At 40.4% G+C, this 26583-nt stretch overlaps 1 protein-coding gene across 1 annotated transcript in view; it reads right to left on the reverse strand.

The window, feature by feature from the left end:
- Window positions 1-20429: 20429 nt before the first annotated feature.
- LOC111145179 (DnaJ heat shock protein family (Hsp40) member C12) overlaps window positions 20430-26583 on the reverse strand; it is a 36225-nt gene continuing 30071 nt past the window's right edge. The window contains exon 5 of the mRNA XM_022499891.1: window positions 20430-20965. Within this exon, the coding sequence (XP_022355599.1) occupies window positions 20871-20965 (95 nt within the window). The 3' untranslated portion in view covers window positions 20430-20870. The remainder of the gene's footprint in view (window positions 20966-26583) is intronic.

The raw sequence follows: 26583 nt of genomic DNA on the forward strand, positions 1-26583 counted from the left end.
CCAAGGCCTTGTTAAACACCGATAGTACTCTGCCTCTTTCTTGTTTCCTCTCTGAAACCAATTGTAAGGCTTAACTCTCATCACTAAAAAGCACAAAACTTTTGACACAGTCCAAAAAAAAAAAAAAAAAGATCTACCCCAGGCGAGCACGTTAGTTATCCTCAGCACAGTTTTGAGCACTGTACCAAATGTATTTCTAATGTCAAGCACAGTGAGGTGGAGCCTCTGGAAGGGGAGAAAGGATGAGGGAGACTTTCAAACTCTGATCCCAAAGAGGATATGGAAGAGAGGGACCTGGCAGAGTCCAAAGAGTTAAAATAGTTACATGCAGACAAATGGCTTCTTCTGTATCTCTCCGAAAGGGAAATTCTGCCACACTTTTTTTTTTTTAAGATTTTATTTGTTTACTTAGAGAGAGAGAGAGCACTCACGGGAGCAGGGGTAGTGCGAGAGTGGATGGGAGAAGCAGACTGCCCTGCTGAGCAGGAAGCCCCACCCAGGGCTTGATCCCAAGACCCTGAGCGGAAAGGAAGACGCTTAACCGACTGAGCCACCCAGGCACCCCTCTACCACCCATTTGTACAGATTTACCATAAATACAGTGTTGTTGTGACAGGCTACTTCTGTCGTGCATCTACTAAGTGAGAAGCCAGGGACTTGGCACGGGGATCCAGTGGTGAACAAAACAGTCTCTGCCTCAAGGAGCTCACAATCCTGTGGCAGTGATAGATGGTAACAGGGACAAATGGGATGATGCCTGGTACAGTAGGAGCAGGTTGGTTCAGGTGGAAAAGGAGCACCTGAGCCAGTGTGAGGTAGACTAGGAAGGTTTCCTGGTGTAACCCAAGCCCCTCACTTTTCTGAGGAGAAAATAAGTCTTTTGAATTTAACAGTTTGCCCACATCTCCAAGTTAAAAAATGGTATAGCCAAGACCAAAAAACAGGTCTTATAGCCTGCAGAAGGGCATGGCTTATTTGGGGTATGCACAGGGCCTGATGAACAAGCCTAGATTTCTGAGGTAGTTTATGCCTTTGCTTAATTTTCTGAAAACACCTCCTTCCTTACTTCCACCTCAACCTCACGCTCAGACTTTTAGTTCTGAGTCATTCTCCTTATTCAAAGGAACAGAGCATTGTGCAAAGGTGGAAAAAGAGGGAAAGTGTTTAGATTAAGATGTGATAGAAGAGGAAGCGGGTGGGGGGAAGGGTTTAAAAGAGGGAAATCGGTGATATTTATTATTTTAATTTTTTTAATTAGTTTCCATGGACTGTCATAACAAAGAGTCACCAGTTGGGTGGCTTGTCCCAACAAAAATTTATTCCCCCCACAGTTCTGGAGGCTAGAAATCAGGGTGTAGGCTGGATCATGTTCCATCCAAAGGCTAGAAAGGGGAATTCTTCCTTGCTTCTTCCTAGCTTCTGGTGTTGGCCATCATTCTTTGACATTCCTTGGTTTGCCCCTGTATCAGTCCAGGCTCCGCTTCTGCCAGTCACAAGGCAGCCCCCTGTGTGTCTCTGTCCAAACCCCCAAAAGAAACCATCAAAAGAAGCCATCAAAAGAAACGAAATCTTGCCATTTGCAACAACGTGGATGGAACTAGAGGGTATTATGCTGAGCAAAATAAGTCAAACAGAGAAAGACAATTATCATATGATCTCTCTTATATGAGGAATTTGAGAGGCAGGGCAGGGGGGTTGGGGGTAGGGAAGGAAAAAAATGAAACAAGATGGGATCTGGAGGGAGACAAACCATAAGAAACTCTTTTTTTTTTTTTTTTAAGATTTTATTTATTTATATGACAGACAGAGATCACAAGTAGGCAGAGAGGCAGGCGGGGGTTGGGGGGGAAGCAGACTCCCCGCCTGAGCAGGGAGCCTGATGCGGGGCTCGCCTGAGCAGGGAGCCTGATGCGGGGCTCGATCCCATGACCCTGGGATCATGACCTGAGCCAAAGGCAGAGGCCTTAACCCACTGAGCCACCCAGGTGCCCCATAAGAGACTCTTAATCTCACAAAACAAACTGAGGGTTGCTAGGGGAAGAGGTAGGGAGAGGGTGGTTGGGTTATGGACATTGGGGAGGGTATTATGTTATGGTGAGTGCTGTGAAATGTGTAAGCCTGATGATTCACAGACCTCTACCCCTGGGGCAAGTAATACATTATATGTTAATAAAAATAATTAAATAAAAAATAAATAAACATAGGAGTGCAGATATCTCTTTGAGATGTTGTTTCCATTTCCTTTGGATATATATTCAGAAGGAGGGGGGTTGCTGGATCATATGGTAGTTTTATGTTATTTTATTGTATTTATTTATTTGTTTATTTATTTATTTATTTTCTGAGCAAGAAAGAGAGTGTGCATGTGAGCAGGGTGCGGTGTAGGGAGTGCACATGGAGAATCTCAAGCAGGCTCTGTGCCCAAGGCAGACCCTGACTTGGGGCTCAATCTCATGATCCTGAGATCATGACCTGAGCCAAAATCAAGAGCAGACACTTAACTGACTGAGCCACCCAAATGCCCTAATAGTTTTATTCTTAATTTCTTGAGGAAGCCCTGTACTGTTTTCCACAGTGGCTGTACCAGTTTAGCTTCCCACCAACAATACATGAGTTCCCTTTTATCCACACCCTCACCAACACTTGTTACTGTATTGTCTTTTTGATGATAACCCTTTCATCATGGGTATGAGGTGGTATTTCATTGTGGTTTTTGATTTGCATTTGCTAATGGTTAGTGATATTGCACAATTTTTCATGCTACCTGTTGGCCATTTATATGTCTTATTTGAAAAACTGTCTGTTCAGTTCCCCTGCCCATTTTTCATAGGATTACTTCTGTTAGGACACCTGGGTGGCTTAGTCAGTTAAGCGTATGCCCTTGGCTCAGGTCATGACCCTGGAGTCCTGGGATCGAGTCACTAATCGGGCTCCTTGCTCAGCAAGGAGCCTACTTCTTCCTCTATCTGAGCTCACCCTCTCTCTCTCGTGTTCTCTCTCTCTCTCTTTCGCTCTGACAAATAAATAAATAAATAAAATCTCTATTTTAAAAAAGGATTATTTGAGTTTTTGCTATTGAGTTGTATGGGTTCTTTATATATTTCGAATATTAACTCACTATTAGGAATTGACTTGCAAGTATTTTCTCCCATTCTGTAGGTCATGTTTTTGTTTTGTTGATTCTTATGCTGAGCAGAACCTTTTTAGTTTGATATAGTTCCAGTTATTATTTTTGGCTCCAATGCCTATGTTTGGTGTCCTATCCAAAAAAAAATCATTGCCAAGACCAATGTTAAGGAGTTTTCTTCCTATATTCTCTTTTAGGAGTTTCACAGTTGAAAATCTTATGTTTAAATCTTTAATTTATTTCGAGTTCATTTTTGTGAATGTGTAAGACAGAGATATCATTTCATTCTTCTGCATGCAGTCATCCAGTTTTCCCAACACCGATTATTAAGAATTACTCCTTTCCCCATTGAGTACTCATGGCTTCCTTTTCAAATATTGACCATGTAAGTTTTCCTCTTCTTATAAAAATACACCAATCATGTTGGATTAGGACCAACCCTATCATTTTAGCTTGATATCATGTGGAAAGTCCCTATTTTCCAAATAAGGTCACATTCAGATGTTCTAAGAGTTAAGACTTTAACACGTCTTTTTGTGGGTTTTGGGGGTTTTGTTTTTACAGATTTTATTTATTTATTTGACAGAGAGAGACACACAGCGAGAGAGGGAACACAGGCGCCTCTAACACATCTTTTTGAAGGACTCAATTCAACCAATAACATGCAGTATTTCAAACATAATACATATGCAAACATATGCAAAAATAGAGTCTAGTATAATGAACCCTATGTAGCTATTTCCTGGGTTCTACAATTATAAATACACAACCAGTCTTGTCTCATCTGAACCTCATCCACTCTCTCTCCTATATTATTTTCAAGCAAACCTCAGACTTCTTATCATTTCATCCATAAGTATCTGATGCATCTCTAAAAATAAGGACATATTTTAACACAACCATAATATCATTATCATACCTAAAAATACCAATTATTAATATCCAGTTAGTGTTCAAATTTCCAATCATCATTCAAATTTTCTCAGTGTTTTTCAACACCAAGTTTGAATCAGGATTCAAATAAGTTTCTCAGAGTCATTGACATTTAAACTACCTTCCTAAGAGTTGGGTTAACAATCTCAGCATCTTTATTCTCCCTCTGATTAGTTGAGCACTGGATGATTTTGAATATATAAAGGAAACTCTGAATTTCAAATGGATCGAGGGAGATCTAGGCAGAGGAGTAGAGGGAATGAAAAGACAGTAGGGGGTGGGAGGAGATTCAAAAGGAAGATTTAGGTCCAGGGGACACAAGACTGTGGTAAGAAGAGCCTGAAGGTAGGGGCAAGCAGCCCAAATGGTGGTGGGAAGTGGCTACCCGACAGACTATGAGAACAGAGAAGTCTGGTAAATAACTTTTTATACCTTATACATCAGCTATCCAGAAGTTTTCTCTTTCCAAACAAACCATGCATTGTCAAGTCTCCAAGGTGCTCCTCCCACTAAAAAATACTCTCTCCCACTCCTATCTCAGCTCCTCACCATGTAGAACTTCTGCACATCCTTCAAAACCCAACTCAAATGTCCACACACATGTGAAGACCTCTCTGACCTCTCCCATGTCAAAGTTGATTTACTCCTTTATTTACCACTCTGCAGGGCTCTGGACACACCCCTACTAGGGCATCCCACAAATTACACTATCTTTTCCTCAACTCATGTCTGAGTATCCCACTAAGCACTGGGCTGTCTGAGGCAGAGAGACAATGTTGTTCATCTTTGTATCCTCAGTTCCCAGCACAGAGCATTCAACAAATGCTTACTGAAGGAAAGGACAATTAGAGGATGAGAGAGAAAAGAACAAAAGGAAAGAGAAAGCAAAGATGGAATCGAAAGAAGAGAAGAAATAATAGAGACAATAAAGGAAGATATACATAAGGCAAACAATTGATCTTGGCAAGGCAGAACCACACAGCTTGATTTTCAGGCCACAACACCACCGTCAAATCAGGTGTTTGATAATACTGAATCAGGTGTTTGTTTAGTAATCAAAATTTAAGACCCACATAAAAATCCAGATTTCTACCTCCTTAAACAAAAATAAAACTGTCTAGGGTAGCCGGAGCCTAACCTCTTCCATGGTAACCATTGGCTGGAACCTGCTTTCCCAGTTGACAGAGTCCCCAGTACTCCCAACGGTATCCCAGCACAGAGGTTGAGTATCACTGGCCACTGACCACTGTGCTGATGATCATTGTTCTCTTATAATTGACACACTTCACTCATTTACTTCACCTGCCTGGCTTTTTTAAACATTAGTTTGTCATCCTTATCCCAGGCAATTAGCTCCATCTAGATGCTCTGTGCCTACAAAAAAAAAACAAAAGAACAAAAACAAAAACAAAAAAAAACCTGTAATAATTATTTTAGAGCTGCACCGTCCAATAGAACTTTCTAAGATGATAGAAGAGTTCTGTGATCTATACTGTCCAATAGTAACCACTAGACACCTGTGGCAGTTGAGCTTGTGAAACATGGCTAGTGTGACTAATGAACTGCATCTCTAATATTATTTCATTTTAACTAATTTAATTTTCATTGTAAGAGCCACCTAAGGCTAGTGGCTACTGTATTAGAGATACAGTTCTAGGGCAGTGCTTCTCAAGATTTAACATGCATAGAAATACCTGGGGATCTTGTTAAAATGCAGATTGCAATTTAGCGTATCAGACTGGGGCTCTGGATTCATGTCTAATAAGTTCCCAGGTGATGCTGATGATTCTGGGCTTTAGACCACACTCTAGGGAGCAAAATTCCAAAATAGTATTGCTCAAAGTTCAGCATCCATAAGGATCCCATGGAGATTCCTGAGAGATTCCAAACAGAGTCCTGGGCCTTATCCCTCATGGATTTAATTCAGTAGATCTAAGTAGGGCTCCCACAGTTTGCCTTTGTATGAAGTTCCTGAGTGATGCTGGAGCGCCATTCTAAAGTTTGGGAAGGTGCTGGAAAAAAAAGTTTTAGTCACTCTCTGATTTTCTTTCCCAATGGCTACTATTAATAGTTAATATTTTTAATAGTTAATATTGTGTCCTACATCAAGGTATTTACTATCCCATTTTACTGATGAGGAAACTGAGGCACAAGGACTTTAATGAACTTGCCCAAGGTGATACTGATGGTTAAGTCCTCTCTGCAGAGATACCTCTTAACCACATATTTTCACCAAGGATGAAATCACTGTGGATGTCTGCCAGTGTCGTGTCCTTGCCTTGATACATAGATCCCTGATTCCTTGACTTTAGACTAGAAGAGAAAATTAAAACCAGAACACTCTGGTTTGGGTTCACAATTTTCCTGGGTTCATTTCACTTCCTGGTACAATGAGTTTTATGTCTTCTCATTTTATAAGAGAGGAAATGGGCTCAAAGAAATAAAAGTAAAGAACTTGCCTCAGGCCATATAGCCAATCACTTCTCTTTAAGTATTATCTGATGAACAACCTTCACATCTGCATTTTTTTCTCCCATATCAGGTTTTATTTCTAAAATTTTCTCTCTTTTTTTGAGATTGTACTTATTAATTTGTCAGAGAGAGAGAAAGAGAGCACAAACGGGGGCGGGGGGGAGAAGCAGACTCCCCGCTGAGCGAGGAGCCCAATTTGGGACTCTGGGATCATGACCTGAGTGAAGGCAGATGCCCAACCGACTGAGCCACCTAGATGTTACTATTTCTAAATTTTTGAGTGTCACATTTTTATTGTTTAAGCAGCGATGGAATTTCTAAACCAGCATTTTTAGCTGGTTGCTGCTGGTAGAGACACATCATTCTTCCCCCTACACATTCCCCGCCCTGATGGACTTTCTTGTCCTCATCTGCCCAGGTGATCCCTGATCAGCAGGAGTCTATTTCTCTCTCTCTCAATCTCTCCCCCTCCCTATCCCTCCCCTCCCCACTGCTCATGCTCTCTCAAAAATAAAAAATAAAATCTTTTAAAAAAAAAAAAGGAAGAACAAGTTATCAGAAGGATGGAGAAGACACATCCTCTATCTCTGCTTTCCCTGTCCTCACTAGTCCTCGACTTCTAAACCGCACAATCCCTCTCGGGCCCACACCTATGGGGCCATTGGAGGCCCGAAGCAGGCCAGCTCTGGACCTGGTCGTGGGCAGAGACCTTGTGTTCTACAAAGGGGAGATTCCAGCCACAGGTAGAAGAAACTGGATCTGAGAGCTCAAGTGATTTTTCCCTATATCCCACACGTTAGAACAAGAGAAAGACCTAGTTCTCCATAAACCTAACCTAGCTTCCACTATGAAAACATTCATGCGGGGCAGCTAATTAATACAAGAAACTGTCCAAGCGAAAACAAAGAAATGAAAGACCCTGGATGGGAGGAAAAAGGATGAGAATGAGCTGCCTGCTACAGAATTTTCTCTCTCAATGAGGGTGAGATGGCATAGGCAAGTGAGAAGTAATAATGCTGCAGACACAGCCACACTGATGCATATCACAAAACCTGAAATTGAAGGGAACTGAAGCCTTTCATTGTGACACATTTCATCATTTTCTCAGTAATTGCATCAGTTTCATAATTTCTTCCATCACTGACTCCCCAGTGGTCCTGGCATCTCCTCGTCCTCACTGTGGAGGTGGCCGGTAATGGTGTTTGCCTCCAGGAAATTAAAGACCCCTCTCGGTAACTGCATTAGTCATTGGCACTTGCTGCTGTGATTGATCTCATAACCACCATCAGATCTGGGCCCAGAAAGGATATGAAAATTCATAAGCAGGAAAACAATGTTATCTTCTTCTTATCCAGCTTGCTTTTTACAAGAAATAGCTTCAAGTCTTTTTGCATTTCTAATTTGCTCATTCAGGGACGTATTTTTGACAGGCAGGGCTCTATTCACTCGGGACTAGAAACTGTTCGGGATCCCAGGAAATTGTGGATTCTGTCTGGGTTTTTCAGAGTTGCTCTGTTGAGTTGCCTGTTGCTTAAAGGAGCAACAATATTTCAGAATTACATTTCAGCATCTCAGGACACCCAGAAAGCAGGAAGCTTTAACACTGATAAAACACTCTATTCCCCTCCTGGCTCCATGAGAAGTTACTGGAAGAAAAGTGTACTCTGGTTTTATTATTGTTTTATATCTTGGTCACCTCCTGATATTGGGGGTCTGGGAAGGTTTTGGGTAAGTTGTTCCATAAACACAGTGCTTCAAGCTGAGTTACTCAACAAATACGGCCTAGACTTAAAAAGCAAAAAACAAACAAACAAACAAAAAACCCTGCAGGCAACAATCCCAATGAACAAACACTATTTTCTGGGTTTTCCAATCCAATGACCCTAAGATCTTTAGAACTTGCCAAATTGCATCAGCTGTTTGTTTAAGAATATGGTAATCAAATCCTAAATTGACATAAGTACTCTTTGATCCATTCCGGTGCTAGCTTTTTACCCTACCAGTGTACTTCACATGCAAGAAATATTATGTGCAAAGCTATTCATTGTAGTGTTATTAAAAAAAATGTAAATAACCTTGAAAGGTATCAAATAGAATAGAGAACAAGTTAAATAAACTGTGTGGTTCATCCACACCGTGGAATGTTATAAAGCACCTACAAAGAACAAGTTAGCACTAATGCACTAAAAAGGAAAAAACTCCAAGATATAGCAACTGAAAAAATGGAAGGCGCGGCACTGTAAATAGTATGCTACCATCTATGTAAAGAAGAGAAATACAGGCGCGCTGGGTGCCTCAGTCAGTTAAGCGTCTGCCTCGGCTCAAGTCATGACCCCGGGGTCCCGGGATCGAGCTCTGAGTCAGGCTACCCCCTTCAAAAGGGAGTCTGCCTCTCTCTCTCCCTCTGCCCCTCCCCACTGCTCATGCGCTCTCTCGCTCTCTTTCTCAACTAAATAAAAATTTAAAAAATTTTTTTCAGTGTTTCAAAATTCATTGTTTATGCACCATACCCAGTGCTCCGTGCAATATGTGCCCTCCTTAATACCCACCACCAGGTTCACCCCACCCCTCACACCCCCTCCGAAACCCTCAGTTTGTTTCTGAGTCAAATAAATAAAATCTAAAAAAAAAAAAAAAGAAAGAAAAGAAATACATGTATGTGTGTAAATGCACGAGATATCCAAGAAAAGACATGCAAGAAATGATGCTTCTGAGATAGAGGAGTGGTCCAGGAAACAGAGGCCACACTTCTGTTATTATTTGTTACAGTAACAGGGTGGCTAGCTGGCTCACTCCTTAGAGCATACCTACTTAATAATATAGTAGGAATAGTAACTAACACACAGGGATTACTATGTGCCAGGAATATTCTAAACACATTACATTCTTTAAACTAATTTGATATGCTTCTGTTAACTATAAGACATTCATGTGCCTGTCTTTCTTCACTAGATTATTAGCTACTTGAAAACATAAACATGACTTAAGCATTTTTATATCTTATACAAATGCTAGCACAATATCACATAATAATGTTTTAAAGAAATGTGTCTTATTCATTATCATTCATTCATTCATCCAATATCATTCGATATCAAATATGAGAGAATCAAATTATCTTCATCATTTAGATCTGACTTAAGAACTCAATAATAGGGCACCTGGGTGGCTCAGTTGGTTGAGCAACTGCCTTTGGCTCAGGTCATGATCCCGGAGTCCCGGAATTGAGTCCCGAATTGGGCTCCCACCTCCATGGGGAGTCTGCTTCTCCCTCTGACCTTCTCCCCACTCATGCTCTCTCTGTCAAATAAATACATAAAATCTTTTTTTAAAAAAAGAACTCAATAATAAAATTATCTTTTCATCATCAGTTTGCTATGTCATGAAGTTAAGCCATAACCCAAAAATAAATGGCTTTGAAAATGTGCTGTTGTATATACATGTGACCATAGTTGCTAGACACACTGGAGAATTCAAACAAATTATTGAAGAAAACTTGTCCAGGTTTCGCCTTACTTTTCATTCAAAGAGAAAAACTGTATTATCAAAGCACAGTTTCCTCCCTTTATAAACTTTGGTTTCAGGAAAGTATGTAAGTGTTTAAGAATAAAAGGTGTCCTGCTAAGTTACAAGGAAGCAAGTACAGGAAGTGCTATATCGAGCGTGACCCATCATAAACCCACAATGTAGTGGAGCTATTTCTCATTTCTTACTTGGAGGTTTCAGGCCATCATGGTCTCAGAAAAGAGTAAACAAGAGCTGGTCTCAAACTTGTCAACAACTGGGAAGTGCATCCGTAATAAAAACGAAGTGGTCTGCAGGAGTGGGAGCGGTTTGCCCCTCGACAAGCGCTCAAAGTCATCTGTGCTGTAAATCAGTCTGGTGGAAAACAGGGGGGAAAATTAAAACCCTGATTCTTAGATTCAAAAACTCCCTTATTCAGTCTAGTATTTGTTTGAGGGCTCACCTGGGTCACACAAGCCTTATGACGGGCAACTATAGCCCAAAAGTTCATTTTATTAACTTAACGTGCTCTATTTCTTCATCCCAAGGATGTATCTGGTAAGCTGCTGAGGCTGCAGAGGCTGACCTCTACCGCTGGCCCCAGTTCCGCACTGCGGCCTGGTGCTCTATGACTGCTTCCTGACCTTCTACCAGACCCAGCGGTACCCCAACCAGGCCTCCCCTGAAACCCCCCAATCTCAGGAGAAGAGCCCCATGTCCAACCCAGTTGAGCTTGAGATTTATTTCTCCTCACACCAACTCCCACACAGGTCCTTTGTCTTTTTTTTTTTTTTTTAACGAGTGGGGAAGGGCAGAGGAAGAGGGAAAATTGTAAGCAGTCTCCAACCCCCAGCAAAGAGTCCAGTGCAGGGCTCAATCCCACAACCCTGAGATCATGACCTGAGCCAAAATCAAGAGTCAGTTGCTTAAACAACTGAGCCAACCCAGGAGTCCCCGGTCCTTAGTCTTTTAATGTTCTTTGAATAAACGCTTTATTTTCCAATAAAATTAAAAACATGCCTTAAAAAATTACTCTGTTTCTATTTTGAAGCAAAAATTTGCAGACATGGTAACAATGCCAAATCACATTTTACTGAAGTGGTAAAATTTTAATAGAAATAATTCTCTAAACAGCTGGCTTTGATTTTTTATTTGACAAAAAGGTAAAAATTCAAATAAAATTAAGGGAACAAACACAAAATTGTATTTGTTTTTAAAAAAAAGATTCATCTGGGGTGCCTGGGTGGCTCAGCAGGTTAAAGCCTCTGCCTTCGGCTCAGGTCATGATCTCAGGGTCCTGGGATCGAGTCCCGCATAGGGCTCTCTGCTCCGGCGGGGAGTCTGCTTCCTCCTCTCTCTGCCTGCCTCTCTGCCTACTTGTGATTTCTATCTGTCAAATAAATAAATAAAAATTAAAAAAAAAAGTTTCATCTAAGAAAAAGGAAAAACAAAAGTTTTCATCCATGTTATGGACTAAATTGTATAACCCCAAAACTCATATGTTGAAGTCCTAATCCTCCTCACCTTAGAATGTAAACTTATTTGGAAATAAGATCTTTAAAGAGGTGAATGTGTTGAAAGGAAGCTGTAGAGTGGGGTGCTAATCCAATATGACTGCCATCCTCATAAGAGGAGGCAGAAATACCAGGGGTGTTTGTACACACAGAAAGGTCACATGAGGACACACTGAGAAGGCAGCAAGCCAAGAAGAGAGGGCTCAGAAAAAAGAACAAGGCTGCAGGGACCTTGGGTGGCTCAGTTGGTTAAACATCTGCCTTCAGCTCAGGTCATGATCCCAGGGTCCTGGGATGGAGTCCAGTATCAAGCTCTCTGTTGAGCAGGTAGTCTGCTTCTCCCTCTCCCTCTGCATGCCACTCCCCTAATTGTGCTCTCTCACAATAAAATCTCAAAAAACAAGCAAACAAACAAATTTTTTAAAAACCTGCAGATACCTTGATCTTGGATTTTTAGCCTCCAGAACTGTGAGAAACATTATTTAAACCACCCAGTCTGTAGTATTTTGTTATAGCAGCCCTTGCAAACTAACACAATCTACTATGATACTATTTCATAAAAGGAAGCACATTTTAAACCACAAAAGACATAATTTCTAAATAATGTAGCTTTTTAAAAAAAAGGTTGTCTGCCTTTGGTTCAGGTTGTGATCCCAGAGTCTTGGGATAAGCCCTGCCTTGTGGAGCTTGCTTCTTCCTCTTCCCCTGACCCTCCCCCTGCTTGTGTGTGCATTCTCTCTCTCTCTCTCTCTCTCTCTCTCTCTCGCTCTCTCAAATAAATAAATAAATAAAATCTTTAAAAATAAATAAAGTAGAATGTTTTTCTTCTTAATTTTTCATTCACTTGTTTGCAAACTAAAAAATAATCAGACTACACATGATCATCAATAATTCCAACCTACTAGGCCTATTCTTATTGTGAGAACATAGTTTATAAATATATCACTTACTATATATAACAAAATAAATCCTGTAAAAACTTGTCTTCTTTTTTTCTTTTCATTCTTTTTTTTTTTATTTTATTTTTTTTCAGTGTTCCAAAATTAATTGTTTATGCACCTCACCCAGTGCTCCATTGCAATACACGCCCTCCATAATACCCACCACCAGGCTCACCCCACCGTCCCCCTCCAAAACCCTCAGTTTGTTTCTCAGAGTCCACAGTCTCTCACGGTTTGTCTCCCCCTCTGATTTCCCCAAACTCACTTCTCCTCTCCATCTCCCAATGTCCTCCATGTTATTCCTTATGCTCCACAAGTAAGTGAAACTATATGATAATTGACTCTCTCTGCTTGACTTATTTCACTCAGCATAATCTCTTCCAGTCCTGTCCATGTTGATAAAAAAGTTGGGTATTCATCCTTTCTGATGAAGGTATGGACCATATTTTCTTTATCCATTCATCTGTTGAAGGGCATCTTGGTTCTTTCCACAGTTTGGCGACTGTGGCCATTGTTGCTATGAACATTGGGGTACAGATGGCACTTCTTTTCACTATATCTGTATCTTTGGGGTAAATACCCAGTAGTGCGATTGCCGGGTCATAGAGTAGCTCTATTTTTAATTTCTTAAGGAATCTCCACATTGTTTTCCAAAGTGGCTGCACCAACTTGGATTCCCACCAATAGTGTAAGAGGGTTCCCCTTTCTCCACATCCTCTCCAACACTTGTTGTTTACTGTCTTGTTAATTTTGGCCATTCTAACTGGTGTAAGGTGGTATCTCAATGTGGTTTGGGTTTGAATCTCCCTGATGGCTAATGATGATGAACATTTTTTCAGATGTCTGTTAGCCATTTGTATGTCTTCTTTGGAGAAGTGTCTGTTCATGTCTTCTGCCTATTTTTTGACATGATTATCTGTTTTGTGTGTGTTGAGTTTGAGGATATCTTTATAGATCTTGGGTATCAGCCCTTTGTCTGTAGTGTCATTTGCAAATATCTTCTCCCATTCTGTGGGTTGCCTCTTTGTTTTTTTGACTGTTTCCTTTGCTGTGCAGAAGCTTTTGATCTTGATGAAATCCCAAAAGTTCATTTTCGCTTTTGTTTCCTTTGCCTTTATAGACATATCTTGAAAGAAGTTGCTGTGGCCAATGTTGAAGTGGTTACTGCCTATGTTCTCCTTTAAGATTTTGATAGATTCCTGCCTCACATTGAGATCTTTAATTCATTTTGAGTTTATCTTTGTGTATGGTGTAGGAGAATAGTCGAGTTTCATTCTTCTACACATAGCTGTTCAATCTTCCCAACACCATTTATTGAAGGAAATTTCTTTTCCCACTGTATATTTTTTCCTGCTTTGACAAAGATTATTTGACCATAGAGTTGAGGGTCCATATCTGGGCTCTCTACTCTGTTACACTAGTCTATATGTCTGTTTTCGTGCCAGTACAATGCTGTCTTGGTGATCACTGTTTGTAGTAAAGTTTGAAATCAAGCAACGTGATGCTCCCAGTTTTGTTTTTCTTTTTCAGCATTTCCTTAGCAATTCAGGGTCTCTTTTGGTTCCATATAAATTTTAGGATTGTTTGTTCCAGCTCTTTGAAAAATGCCAGTGGAATTTTGATCGGGATGGCCTTGAAAGTATTGATGGCCCTAGGCAGTATAGACATTTTAACAATGTTTATTCTTCCCATCCATGAGCATAGAATGCTCTTCCATCTTTTTGTGTCTTCTTCAATTTCTTTCACAAGTGTTCTGTACTTCTTCGAGTACATATCCTTTACATCTTTGGTTAGGTTTATTCCCAGGTATCTTATGGTTCTTGGTGCTATAGTAAATGGAATCAATTCTCTCATTTCCCTTTCTATATTTTCATTGTTAGTGTATAAGAAAGCAACTGATTTCCGTATATTGATTTTGTATCCTGCCACATTACTGAATTGCTGTATGAGTTCTAGTAGTTTGGGGGTGGATTCTTTTGGGTTTTCCATATAAAGTATCGTGTCATCTGCAAAGAGAAAGAGTTTGACTTCTTCGTTGCAAATTTGAATACATTTTATTTCTTTTTGTTGTCTGATTGCTGTTGTTAGGACTTCTAGTACTATGTTGAATAACAGGGGCAAGAGTGGACATTCTTGTCATATTCCTGATCTCAAAGGAAAGGCTGTCAGCTTTTCCCCATTGAGGATGATATTCGCTGTGGGTTTTTCATAGATAGATTTTATGAAGTTGAGGAATATTCCCTCTATCCCTATACTTTGAAGGGTTTTAATCAGGAACAGATGCTGTATCTTGTCAAATGCTTTTTCTGCAACAATTGAGAGGATGATGTGGTTCTTCTCTCTTCTCTTATTGATTTGTTCTATCACACTGATTGATTCGTGAATGTTGAACCACCCTTGCATCCCATGGATAAATCCCACCTGGTCATGGTGGATAATCTTTTTAATGTACTGGTGGATCCTATTAGCTAGGATCTTGTTGAGAATCTTGGCATCCATATTCCTCAGGGATATTGGTCTGAAATTCTCCTTTTTGGTGGGGTCTTTGCCTGATTTGGGGATCAGGGTAATGCTGGCTTCGCAAAAAGAGTCTGGAAGTTTTCCTTCTGTTTCTATTTTTTGAAACAGCTTCAGGAGAATAGGTATTATTTCTTCTTTGAATGTTTGGTAGAATTCTCCAGGGAATCCATCAGGTTCTGGGCTCTTGTTTTTTGGGAGGTTTTTGATCACTGGTTCAATCTCATTACTAGATATTGGTGCATTCAGGTTGTCAATTTCTTCCTGATTCAGTTTTGGAAGTTTATAGGTTTCCAAGAATGCATCCATTTTATCTAGGTTGCTTAACTTATTGGCATATAACTGTTGATAATAATTTCTGATGATTGTTTCTATTTCCTTGGTGATAGTCGTTATCTCTCCCTTTTCATTCATAATTTTATTAATTTGGGTCCTCTCTCTTTTCTTTTGGATTAGTTTGGCCAATAGTTTATCAATCTTATTGATTCTTTCAAAAAACCAGCTTCTAGTTTTGTTGATGTGTTCTACTGTATCCCTAGTTTCTATCTCATTGATCTCTGCTCTAATCTTGATTATTTCCCTCCTTGTGTCTGGGGTTGGCTTAGTTTGTTGTTAATTCTCCAGTCCTTTAAGGCGTAAAGAGAGATAGTGTATTCTGGATTTTTCAGTTTTTTTGAGTGAGGCTTGGATAGCTATGTATGTCCCCTTTAGGACCACCTTTGCTGTATCCCATAGGTTTTGGACCAAAGTGTCTTCATTCTCATTGGTTTCCATGAATTGTTTTAAGTTCTTCTTTGATTTCCTGGTTAATCCAAACATTCTTAAGCAAGGTGGTCTTTAGCTTCCAAGTGTTTGAATTCCTTCCAAACTTTTTCTTGTGGTTGAGTTCCAGTTTCAAAGCATTTGTGGTCTGAGAATATGCAGGGAATAATCTCAATCTTTTCATATCAGTTGTGCCCTGATTTGTGACCCAACAGTTGTCTATTCTGGAGAAAGTTCCATGTGTGCTCAAGAAGAATGAGTATTCTGTTGTTTTAGGATGGAATGTTCTATATATATCTATGAGGTCCATCTGGTCCAATGTGTCACTCAATACTCTTGTTTCTTTATTGATTTTCTTCTTGTATCATCTGTCTGTTACTGTGAGTGCCATGTTAAGATTCCCTACTATTAATGTATTCATATCAGTATGACTCTTTATCTTGATTAACAGTTGTCTTATGTAGTTGGCTGCTCCCGTATTGAGGGCATAAATATTTACAATTGTTAGATCTTCTTGATGGATAGACCCTTTAAGAGTGATGTAGTGTCCTTCTTTATTTCTGACTACAGTCTTCAGTTTAAAATCTAATTTATCTGATATGCAAATTGCTACCCCAGCTTTCTTTTGAGGCCCATTGGCATGAAAGATGCTTCCCCATCCCTTCACTTTCAGTCTGGATGTATCCTTAGGTTCCAAATGGGTATTTTGTAGACAATAATGGTCAGGTCCTGTTGCTTTATCCAATCTGCGACCCTGTGCCATTTTATGGGAGTGCTTAGGCCATTCACGTTGAGAGTGATTATTGAAAGATACGTTTTTATTGACATCATGTTGCCTGTGAAGTCCTTGTCTCTATAGATTGTCTCTGTAAATTTCTGTTCTATGACACTCTTGGGTTCTTTCTTCTTTTATAGAACACTCTTAATATTTTTATTAGTGCCAACTTGGTGGTCACATTCTCTTTTAAACCTTGCCAATCTTGGAAGCTCTTTATCTCTCCATCCATTTTGAATGTCAACCTTGCTGGATAAAGTATTCTTGGCTGCATGTTCTTCTCATTTAGTGCCCCGAATATGTCTTGCCAGCCCTTTCTGGCCAGGTTTCTGTGGACAGGTCTGACATTATTCTGATGGACCTTCCACTGTACGTAAGGAATCTCTCCCCACAGCTGCTCTCAAAAGCTCTTGCCTAAAATTATGATTCGTCAGTCTTGCAATCAAGTGCCTTGATGTCTTTCTAGATTCGTTCATCTTAGAGGGTGTTCTTTCTACCTCTAGGACATGAACGCTGGTTCCATTCCCCAGATTGGGAAAATTTTCATAGAGAATTTGTTCAACTATATTTTCTAGTCTTCTTTCTTTCTCCTCCTCAGAGATCCCAATAATTCTGGTGTTGGAACATTTCATGGAGTCATTTATTTTCCTAATTCTGTTTTTAATGGCTTCTAACCTGTTTGTTCCAGGCCCCCTCCTGATCCATTTTCTCCATCAGTTTGTCCTCTAGATCACTAATTCTATCTTCTGCCTCCGTTACCCTAGATGTTAGAGTATTTAGATTAGAATCAATCTCATTGATAGCATTTTTAACTTCTTCCCAGGCAGCTTTCACTTCTACCCTAATCAATTCCATGTTGTCACTAATGGTTTTCTCCAACCTAGTCATTGCCTGGATAATTGTTACCCTGAATTCCCTTTCTTTCTTTCTTTTTTTTTTTTTTTAGTAAGATTTTATTTATTTATTTGACAGATCACAAGTAGGCAGAGAGAGAGGAGGAAGCAGGCTCCCTGATGAGCAGACAGCCCGATGTAGGGCTCAATCCCAGGACACTGAGACCATGACCCGAGCCAAAGACAGAGGCTTAACCCACTGAGCGACCCAGGCACCCCTGAATTCCCTTTCTGACATACTGTTTATGTCCATACCCAATAGCTCTGATGGAGACCGCACAGTCTCTGAATTTTTCCTCTGTTGGGTGTTCCTCCTTCTAGTCATTTTGGTGAGAAGTCATTGAGGGGATGTGTAGCTGAATATATCAACTGCGATCCAGGCAAGGTGCACCCTGAAACACTTCTGAGCAATTGGAAGTCACCACCATAAAGAAAGAAAAAAGAAAAAGAGAGAGAGAGAAAAAGAGAGACAGAAAAAATAAAGAGAAGACCCAGCCAGAATGACCCCCAAGGTAAGATTTATAAGGTATACAAACACAAACGGGCAAACAAAAAGACTGACAAAAGTAAATGACAAGGAAAAAAAGAACCCAGCCAAATGGACCTCAAGGATGAGATTTATATAATACCAGAATAAAAACAAATACACAGAAACACAGACAGAAGAAAAAGATGGGAGGGTGGTTATAAATCCTCGATGTGGGTGAGGACATTTGATTCTTCCTAGGTGTATCTTGATATCTTTGTTAAAGGACTCAAATTTCCAGAGATAAAGGGAGATTAAAACTGGTTTATATATAGGGGTAGTATTGTTTAGGGAAGGAAGATTGCCTTGAAACTTGTATCTATATGTATATTTTAAAAAAGAAAAGAAAAATACAGGTAGATGTATGAAAAAAACTAAAGTTAAAAAGTTATTATGGAATATGTTGTATTAAACCTCTAGTTGTAATGGTAAATAGGTTAAAAAAATTTTTAAAGAACAAGAAGAGCGAGAACAAATGAAAAATAAAAGTTGTATCTATGAAATATACAGGTTTTAGGGCAATACCGGGAGCTTAATATATTGTTTTCCTCTGATATTGGGATTTTACAGTTTTATGGGGACCCTGTGGTGGTGTCTTCTCATTCTTTTGGCTAGCTTCTGGGGGAGGGGGCCTGCCGCGTTGTTTTTCAGTCAGTCTTGCTTGGGTTGAGCCCTTCTGCTCCCTATCAAGGGGCTGGGCTCTGTGGAAACCAGTTTTTTAGGCTTTTGTTCTCTGGAAGTTTTTGTTCTTTGGTGACTTTTTTTTTTTTTTTAAGTTTTTTTTTTTTTTTTTACAGACAGAGATCACAAGTAGGCAGAGAGGCAGGCAGAGAGAGAGAGAAGGGGAAGCAGGCTCCCTGCTGCCCAGAGAGCCCGATGTGGGGCTCGATCCCAGGACCCTGGGATCATGACCTGAGTTGAAGGCAGAGGCTTTAACCCACTGAGCCACCCAGGCGCCCCTCTTTGGTGACTTTTTGAGGCTTATTGGAGATTTAGTGGAAAGCAAACTGCACCTAGACCTCTGCCTCAGAGAGTAGCTTCAGTCTGCTCCCCTCTGGGTGGTCCAGAACATACTAACTCCTCCTCTGCAAACTCTGCTGAGCCGTGCAATCTCCCACAGGCAGGGCCTGTTCCCAGCCACCGTCTCAGGGGTTGCCCAAAGCACCCACTTGTCTCCGCACCCTCATGCCACTAAAATCACTAGCGATATTGGTCCAGGGAGCCCCGCTTCGGGTGGCTGACTTTGCCAGGACTGCTGTCTGGGGTAGTTCCTTCAAGTCTGGGCTAGGAGTGTTCAGACTCTCCGCAGATCCTAGAGACCGCTGGCTAGCACCCAGAGCACTCTCGGGTGCAGGTGGGGAGCACAGTTCAGACCCCGGTCTCGCAGCGAGCACAGAGTGCAAAAAGGTTGTGGTTCTAGAGAGCACCCACCAGACTCCCTCACGGGGGCAGGAGTGCACCCCAGCTGAGTGGTGGTGCAAGCCGCACAACACTGAGGGGTCTGAGACGAGGAACTGGAGGCTCCACCGCTGCACTCTCTCTGGCATGGGTGGTCGCCTGTGGTGGCTGACCTAGGTCTGTGGGCTTAGGCCCGTGCCTGTGACTGCCTCATTCCCCCAGTTGCCCGTGAAGATCTTTTGCTCTTTTTGAGTGCTTTTAACCAGACTCCATTTTTTTTAAAAGATTTTATTTATTTATTTGTTAGAGAGAGAGAGAGACAGAGTGGTAGGCAGAGGCAGAGGGAGAAGTAGGCTCCCTGCTGAGTAGGGAGCCCGATGTGGGACTAGATCCCAGGAGACTGGGATCATGACCTGAGCTGAAGGCAGCCGCTTAACCAACTGAGCCACCCAAGCATCCCCAGACTCCATTTTAATGCTGGTTCCCAACCACAGGGCACTTTCGTGTTGGGGTATTACTTTCCAATGGGTTGCTTCTGGTGGCTCCCTCCCCCTTCCATTTATCCTCTTATATCAGTCCAATTGTTCCCAATCTGCTTTACCTCCCCACTGGCGTCTTCTGCCCCCATCGAGATCCAGAAGTGTATAATCCTACATCTCAGGCTGGTTTCATGGGTGTTCAGAGTGTTCTGGTAGCTAATTAGCTCACTTTAGAGGACCAGCTGAAACAGGGTCTCCTACTTCTCTGCCATCTTGCCTCTTCTCCCAAAACATATCTTCTCAAATAAATAACCTTTTAATTTTACAAACACTAAAATTAAAATAGAAATAGCTAATCAGGGGCGCCTGAGTGGCTCAGTGGGTTAAGCCTCTGCCTTTGGTGCAGGTCATGGTCTCAGGGTCCTGGGATTGAGCCCCACATCGGGCTCTCAGCTCGACAGGGAGCCTCTCTGTCTATTTATGATTTCTCTCTCTTTCAAATAAATAAACAAAATCCTCAAAAAAAAAAAAAAGAAATAGATAATCAAATTATTTTCAAAATACAGTTACATTACAAATTCATTGTGAATTTTGGAAAGTGATTTATTTCACTCTATGGGGTTTAGACAAGTAATTTCACATTTCATTTTAAGTCAAGAGTCAGAAAACATTTCTTGTACAACCAGCACTAAGAGAGATTATGGTATATCAATGAATTATTTAAATACAGAGATAGCTTTTTAAAACGGAGTTCTACAAGTAACATTAACAGGAAAATACACACCATATAAGCTAACTTTGGATCTAAGAGCTTTAATGTATTCAAATATTGAAAGAAACTAGTCTGAAACTTTTCTCATTTAAAAAACACATTGTGATTGAATGGGTTTAAGGATGGAGGAACCAATCAGTACTGAGCGATTCACAAACATGACAGAGAAACATAACATTTATAAGATTTAAACAAAGCCTTGTTGGCAGCACAGGAGATGGTCTTGCTTTCTCTCTCTCCAATTGAGCAGGAACTTTTCATATTTCGTAGTTTCTGAATTTCCTCAGGAGTTCTGACGGAGCATCCCCAGACCAGCGGAAACGAAGGTGCCAAGAGTTCCCATCTGAAAAACCTTTAAAGCACAGAAGAGTTTTTAAAATCAGAGAGGTAGCAAAAGAAAACTCACAGTGTCATGGCAAAATGGCTTGCTGATAAGATTTCACTGCAGTAAATGAAATGTACGTAAGTCTTTAATATGGATTACCAATATCTTATAGAAACTGATTATCTTAAGTAGACGTTCCAGTTCTTTTTTCCACACACACACACTTTGATTTGGCCTGGTGCACCCATTCATTTATTCATTTGTAAAGAAACATTTTTTGAGCAACTATTACATATTGCCAGCCTCTGTGCTGAGTACCGTAAGACAGCAGTGCCTGTCTCCTGATGGGGGTCACAGAAGAATCCAGAAAACTATTAATGTGGAAAAAATAAAATATATATATATATATATATATATATATATATATATATATATATATATGGAGGGAAACACATAGGAGAATGGGAGACCAGAGAAAGTCATTCAGTGTGGACTTGGCAGAATAAAGGTAAAGTGAGAAAAGACTTCTGGAAGGAAGTCACATTCAAAGTGACCATGAGTAGGAATTAGCTAGACCAGGGTGTCTCCAACTTCCATATGCATAGTCATTATCTAGAGATCTTGTTATACTGGAGATTCTGATTCTGGATGTCTGGAGTGGAGCCCGAGATTCTGGATTTTTTTTTTTTTTTTTTTTTTAGATTTTATTTATTTATTTGACAGAGAGAGACACAGTGAGAAAGGGAACACAAGCAGGGGTAGTGGGAGAGGGAAAAGCAGGCTTCCCACTGAGCAGGGAGCCTGATGCAGGACTGGATCCCAGGACCCTGGGATCATGACCTGAGCTGAAGGCAGACAGTTAATGACTGAGCAACCTAGGCACCCCGATTCTGGACTTCTAAGCAGCTTCCTTACCTGACCACTGGATGCAAATAGTACCCAGCCCCAACCTCCGTGCCTCCCTGTCCCCTTACCCTGCTAATTTTTCTATAAAGCCCTTGTGAATATTTGATATTAAATATTCATTTATTTATATATTATATATGGGGAGACCTCACTCCAAAAGAAAAGGGGGGACTTCTGTGTGGTCACAAAACATAACAGTAAAATGAGACATAGATCTCAAATTTCTTCTTCTCTTTGATTTATCTATTTTGATTTTTGTCTATTTAAAATTTTTATTTATTTTTCAAGTAGGCAGTATATTCACATGGCTAAAATTCAAAAGGCACAAAGATTTACTCCAAAAGTCTTCTCCTTCCTCTCCTCTGATGTTCCCAGTAGACAAATTTGTTACCAGCTGCCTGCCTATCCTTCCAGAGATAGTCCGGGTATATACAAGCAAATACATGCATACATTCTCCAACACCACCTTCCCACCCCTTCTTTATCCTAAATGATAACAGATGGTCCACTAGTCTCCTTTTGACTTTCTGTTTCTAATATACCTTGATGGTTGCTCTTCTTTTTTTTTTTTTTTTTTTTTTTAATTTATCAGAGAGAAAGAGAGCACAAGCAAGGGGAGTGGCAGGCAGAGGCAGAGAAAGAAGCAGGCTCCCCGGTGAGCAAGGAACCCTTCCTTCCTCAATTCCAGGACCCTGGGATCATGACCTGAGCCGAAGGCAGCGGCTTAACCCACTGAGCCATCCAGGTGTCCCTGATGGTTGCTCTTTATATATGAAGAGCTTTCCCATTCTCTCTTACAGTGGATGAGTATTCTATTGTATGGTAAACAAAAACACAATGCATTTATTTGCTATTCTGCAGTCAATAACATGGCACACATGTCATTTTGCACATGGGTGATCTGTAGGATAAAAGTTGTGGAAGTGGGATGTCTGGGTCAAAGTCATTGTGCATTTGCAGTTTGTTATTAACAGACACTGCCAGACCTCCATAAAGCTTGACCCAGCAGCAGCTGATTTTCCTACACCATCACTAACACCACGTTAACAAACTTAGTAACCTTTGCCAGGCAGATGAGTACCAAACGGGCAGTTTTAATTTGCCTTTCTCTTGGTATGAGTGAGTGAAAGCATCTCTTCATATGTTCCAAGGCTATTTGTGTATTTTCGGTTCTATGAATTATCTGCTCATTTTTTTTTAACCGGATGGTTGATCCTATGTCTCACTGATTCACAGAAGCATACATTAAGAGAAGTTATCATTTCACTAATTACAATGAGATGAAATATTTTTATATGTTTAAAAGCTGCTGTATTTTCTGTCTCAAACTGCCTATTTATCAAGTTTCCCACCCTTTTACTTTTGGAATATTGATCTTTCTCTTCTTAATTTGTAGAGCCAACTTTTGACCTCTTATCAACAAGAATTAGTTTACATGGATGAAAGAACATTCTGTGCTTAAATGATTAACAATAAAAGGATATTTATAGATATCTCCAGTGGTGGGAATTTGGGAGTTCATTTGCAAAGAAATTGGAAACAACTTGCAAACAGCTGCCAAAGTAAAAGGTCAATGGTAAAGGATCTCTGGAAAAACAAATAATTTATTCCACAATAGTAAGATTTCTTTAATTCTAAACAACTTTGTTAAAAATTAAAGAAAAGGTCATTTTCCTTCTCTACTAGAAGGAAGGTAAATTGGCAAAAAATCTGCTACAGGCAATTTGGCAAAACTTATCAAACTCGTTAAAATGTGTAAATTTTAACCCAATAATTCTACTTCTAGAAATTTATCCTAAGGAAATAATCACAGGTGTTCTCAAGGATTTAACCATAAGGATATTTATCATGATTTATAAATGTTTTTAAAAATCAAGAAACAATCTAAATCTTTAGCAATGTAAAGTTGGTTAAAAGTGTTTGATATATTGGGGCGCCTGGGTGACTCAGTGGGTTAAAGCCTCTGCCTTTGGTTCGGGTCATGATCCCAGGGTCCTGGGATCGAGCCCTGCATCGGGCTCTCTGCTCAGTGGGGAGCCTGCTTCCCTCTCTCTCTCTGCCTGCCTCTCCGCCTACTTGTGATCTCTGTCTGTCAAATAAATAAATAAAATCTTTTAAAAAGTGTTTGATATAGTCATTAACAATTTTTTAATATTTATGGTCATAGAAAAATTCTCATAACATATCACTGACAGATAGTTAGAAAACAGTTTATAGGGGTGCCTGGGTGGCTCAGTAGGTTAAGCCTCTGCCTTCGGCTCAGGTCATGGTCTCAGGGTCCTGGGATCCAGCCCCGCATCGGGCTCTTTGCTCACAGGGAGCCTGCTTCCCTCTCTGCCTGCCTCTTTGCCTACTTGTGATCTCTCTCTGTCAAATAAATTAAAAACAATTAAAAAAAAAAAACAGTTTATAGGGATGCCTGGGTGGCTCAATCAATAAGTGTCTGCCTTTAGCTCAGTCCCTGGGATGGAGTCCCACATAGGGGTCCTTGTTCAGTGGAGAGTCTGCTTCTCCCTCTGCCTGCTGCTCCCTCTCTCTGACAAATAAAATCTTAAAAAAAAAAAAAAAATAGCTTACAGAATAATATACAAAATATGCTTCCATTGATATCTTAAAATATTATCTAAATATCTAATCAGAAAAATACACACAAAACAGTTGACAGTGGTCGTTTAAGAAAACCATCTGTTTGTACCCTCTTTAGAATATCAGAGAAAACAAATTTAAGAATTTTCTTTTCAGGAAAAAGCAAAAGGAAATTTCTGACAACCTGTGATTGAAATACACACACACACACACACAAACACAAACACACAACATGTACAGTATGGTCCTCTTAATTTTAGGTATACTAACATATATAAAAATACACCAAAAGATCAATAATAGATATGTTTCTAGGTGCTAAGATTACAAGTTGTGTTTTCTACCTTTTGCCTGACCACATTTCTCACACTTCTACTATAAATATACTTGTTATTTTACAGTTTGAAAAAGGTGTTTTCTAGCTTGGGTTCCAATAGAAATAGACCCCCAAACAAGAATTCCAATGTAAGTAGTTAATTTGTTGTTTGTTTTTGAGTAGGCTCCACACCCTACGTGGGGTCTGAACTCATGACCCCAAGATTAAGAGTTGCATGCTGGGGCACCTGGGTGGCTCAGTTGGTTAAGCGTCTGCCTTTGGCTCAGGTCATGATCCCAGGGTCCTGAGATCGAGTTAGGCTCCCTGCTCAGTGGGGAGTCTGCTTCTCTCTCTCTATCTGCCCTTCCCCCCCTGCTCACATTCACATGCTCTAGCTCTCGCTCTCGCTTTCTCAAATAAATAAATAAAATCTTAAAAAAAAAAAAAAAAGCTGCATGCTCTCCTGATTGAGCCAGGGTCAATAAGTGGTTAATCTGAAAGCTGATTCAGGGAGGTCCTGGTAAGAAAATAGGGAAAGGAACCAAGTTTATAAAAGGTACGTTATCAGGCAGATTGCTACCCTGGGCAACCAGGGCTTGATTGCACTAGAGAACCCTGGAAGACAGTATAAAAACTCCCACAGAGTTCTCTCAGTTTGAGAAGTAAAGGAGCCTCCCACTCACATTCATCAGTATCCATGGCTAATCCAAAGATGTTTATTCCCTGGCACTTATTGCCATGCTGGCTCAACTACCAGAGAACACCCTCTGGTAGAAACCATAGAGTGAGCAATGGGAAGGCAGATGTCCAGAGATGTCCAGAGCAGCACACATCGGCTACATATGATCTTTTTTCTTTAATTCCAGAACAATACATAAACTATTTTATTCTAGAATGGCATAGATCAGAAGCCATATTTATTGCCTATTTAAGTGGAAGAAAGGAAAAGTGAGATTGTCTCACACACCAGTTTTCGGGGGCTGTGCTCCATATTTTCCTGGTTGCAGTGAAGAGTCAGAACAGGATGGGGACTATTTGACAGATGGCCATCACAGAAGAGGCATCAAAAGGCAAACTCCAAAGTAAATATGAACCACTGCTTGAAGAAATTAATGAATATGCTGAAAAAGTAGGTGAGAAGCGACTCTGGACTCGGTAAAGCAGACATGAATAATATTTCTTAAGTGTGGATGTTACAGAAATTTATGCTGTAATAAAATAAAGGTACAAATAATCATACAACTGCACTTTGGTATATCAAACTCCAACTTTACGGTGCTACTCTTTACACTCAATAATCTCTCTCTTTTTTTTTTTTTAATTTTATTTATTTCTCTGACAGGGAGATCACAAGTAGGCAGAGAGGCAGGCAGAAAGAGAGGCAGAAGCAGGCTCCCTGCTGAGCAGAGAGCCCGATGCAGGGCTCAATCCCAGGACCCTGAGATCATGACCTGAGCCTCATGACCTGAGCCTCATGACCTGAGCCGAAGGCAGAGGCTTAACCCACTGAGCCACCCAGGCACCCCTACAGCCAATAATCTCTTAAACAGCATTAAGAAATGGTAAATGTGGCCTTTAGTAAAATTTCCTAATTCTTATTCTCTAACGACAGCTTCTCAGAACAGTGACCCTCCTCTCACTGCTCCCCCCACCTTTTATCCCTCCATCACAGTAAGAGAATATACTTCACCACGGGAGGGCATCAAAACTGACATCAGACTGTATTACACACCCGGGACTAACATAACACTGTATGTTAATTGCACTGGAATTTGAAAATTAATAATAATAAAATAGGATTACAAAAAAACCCTGACATCACAATTTATTCTGAGTA

Source organism: Enhydra lutris, unplaced genomic scaffold, assembly GCF_002288905.1.
Source record: "Enhydra lutris kenyoni isolate GAN:26980312 unplaced genomic scaffold, ASM228890v2 scaffoldscaffold12, whole genome shotgun sequence".
In the NCBI taxonomy this organism is placed as follows: Eukaryota; Metazoa; Chordata; class Mammalia; order Carnivora; family Mustelidae; genus Enhydra; species Enhydra lutris.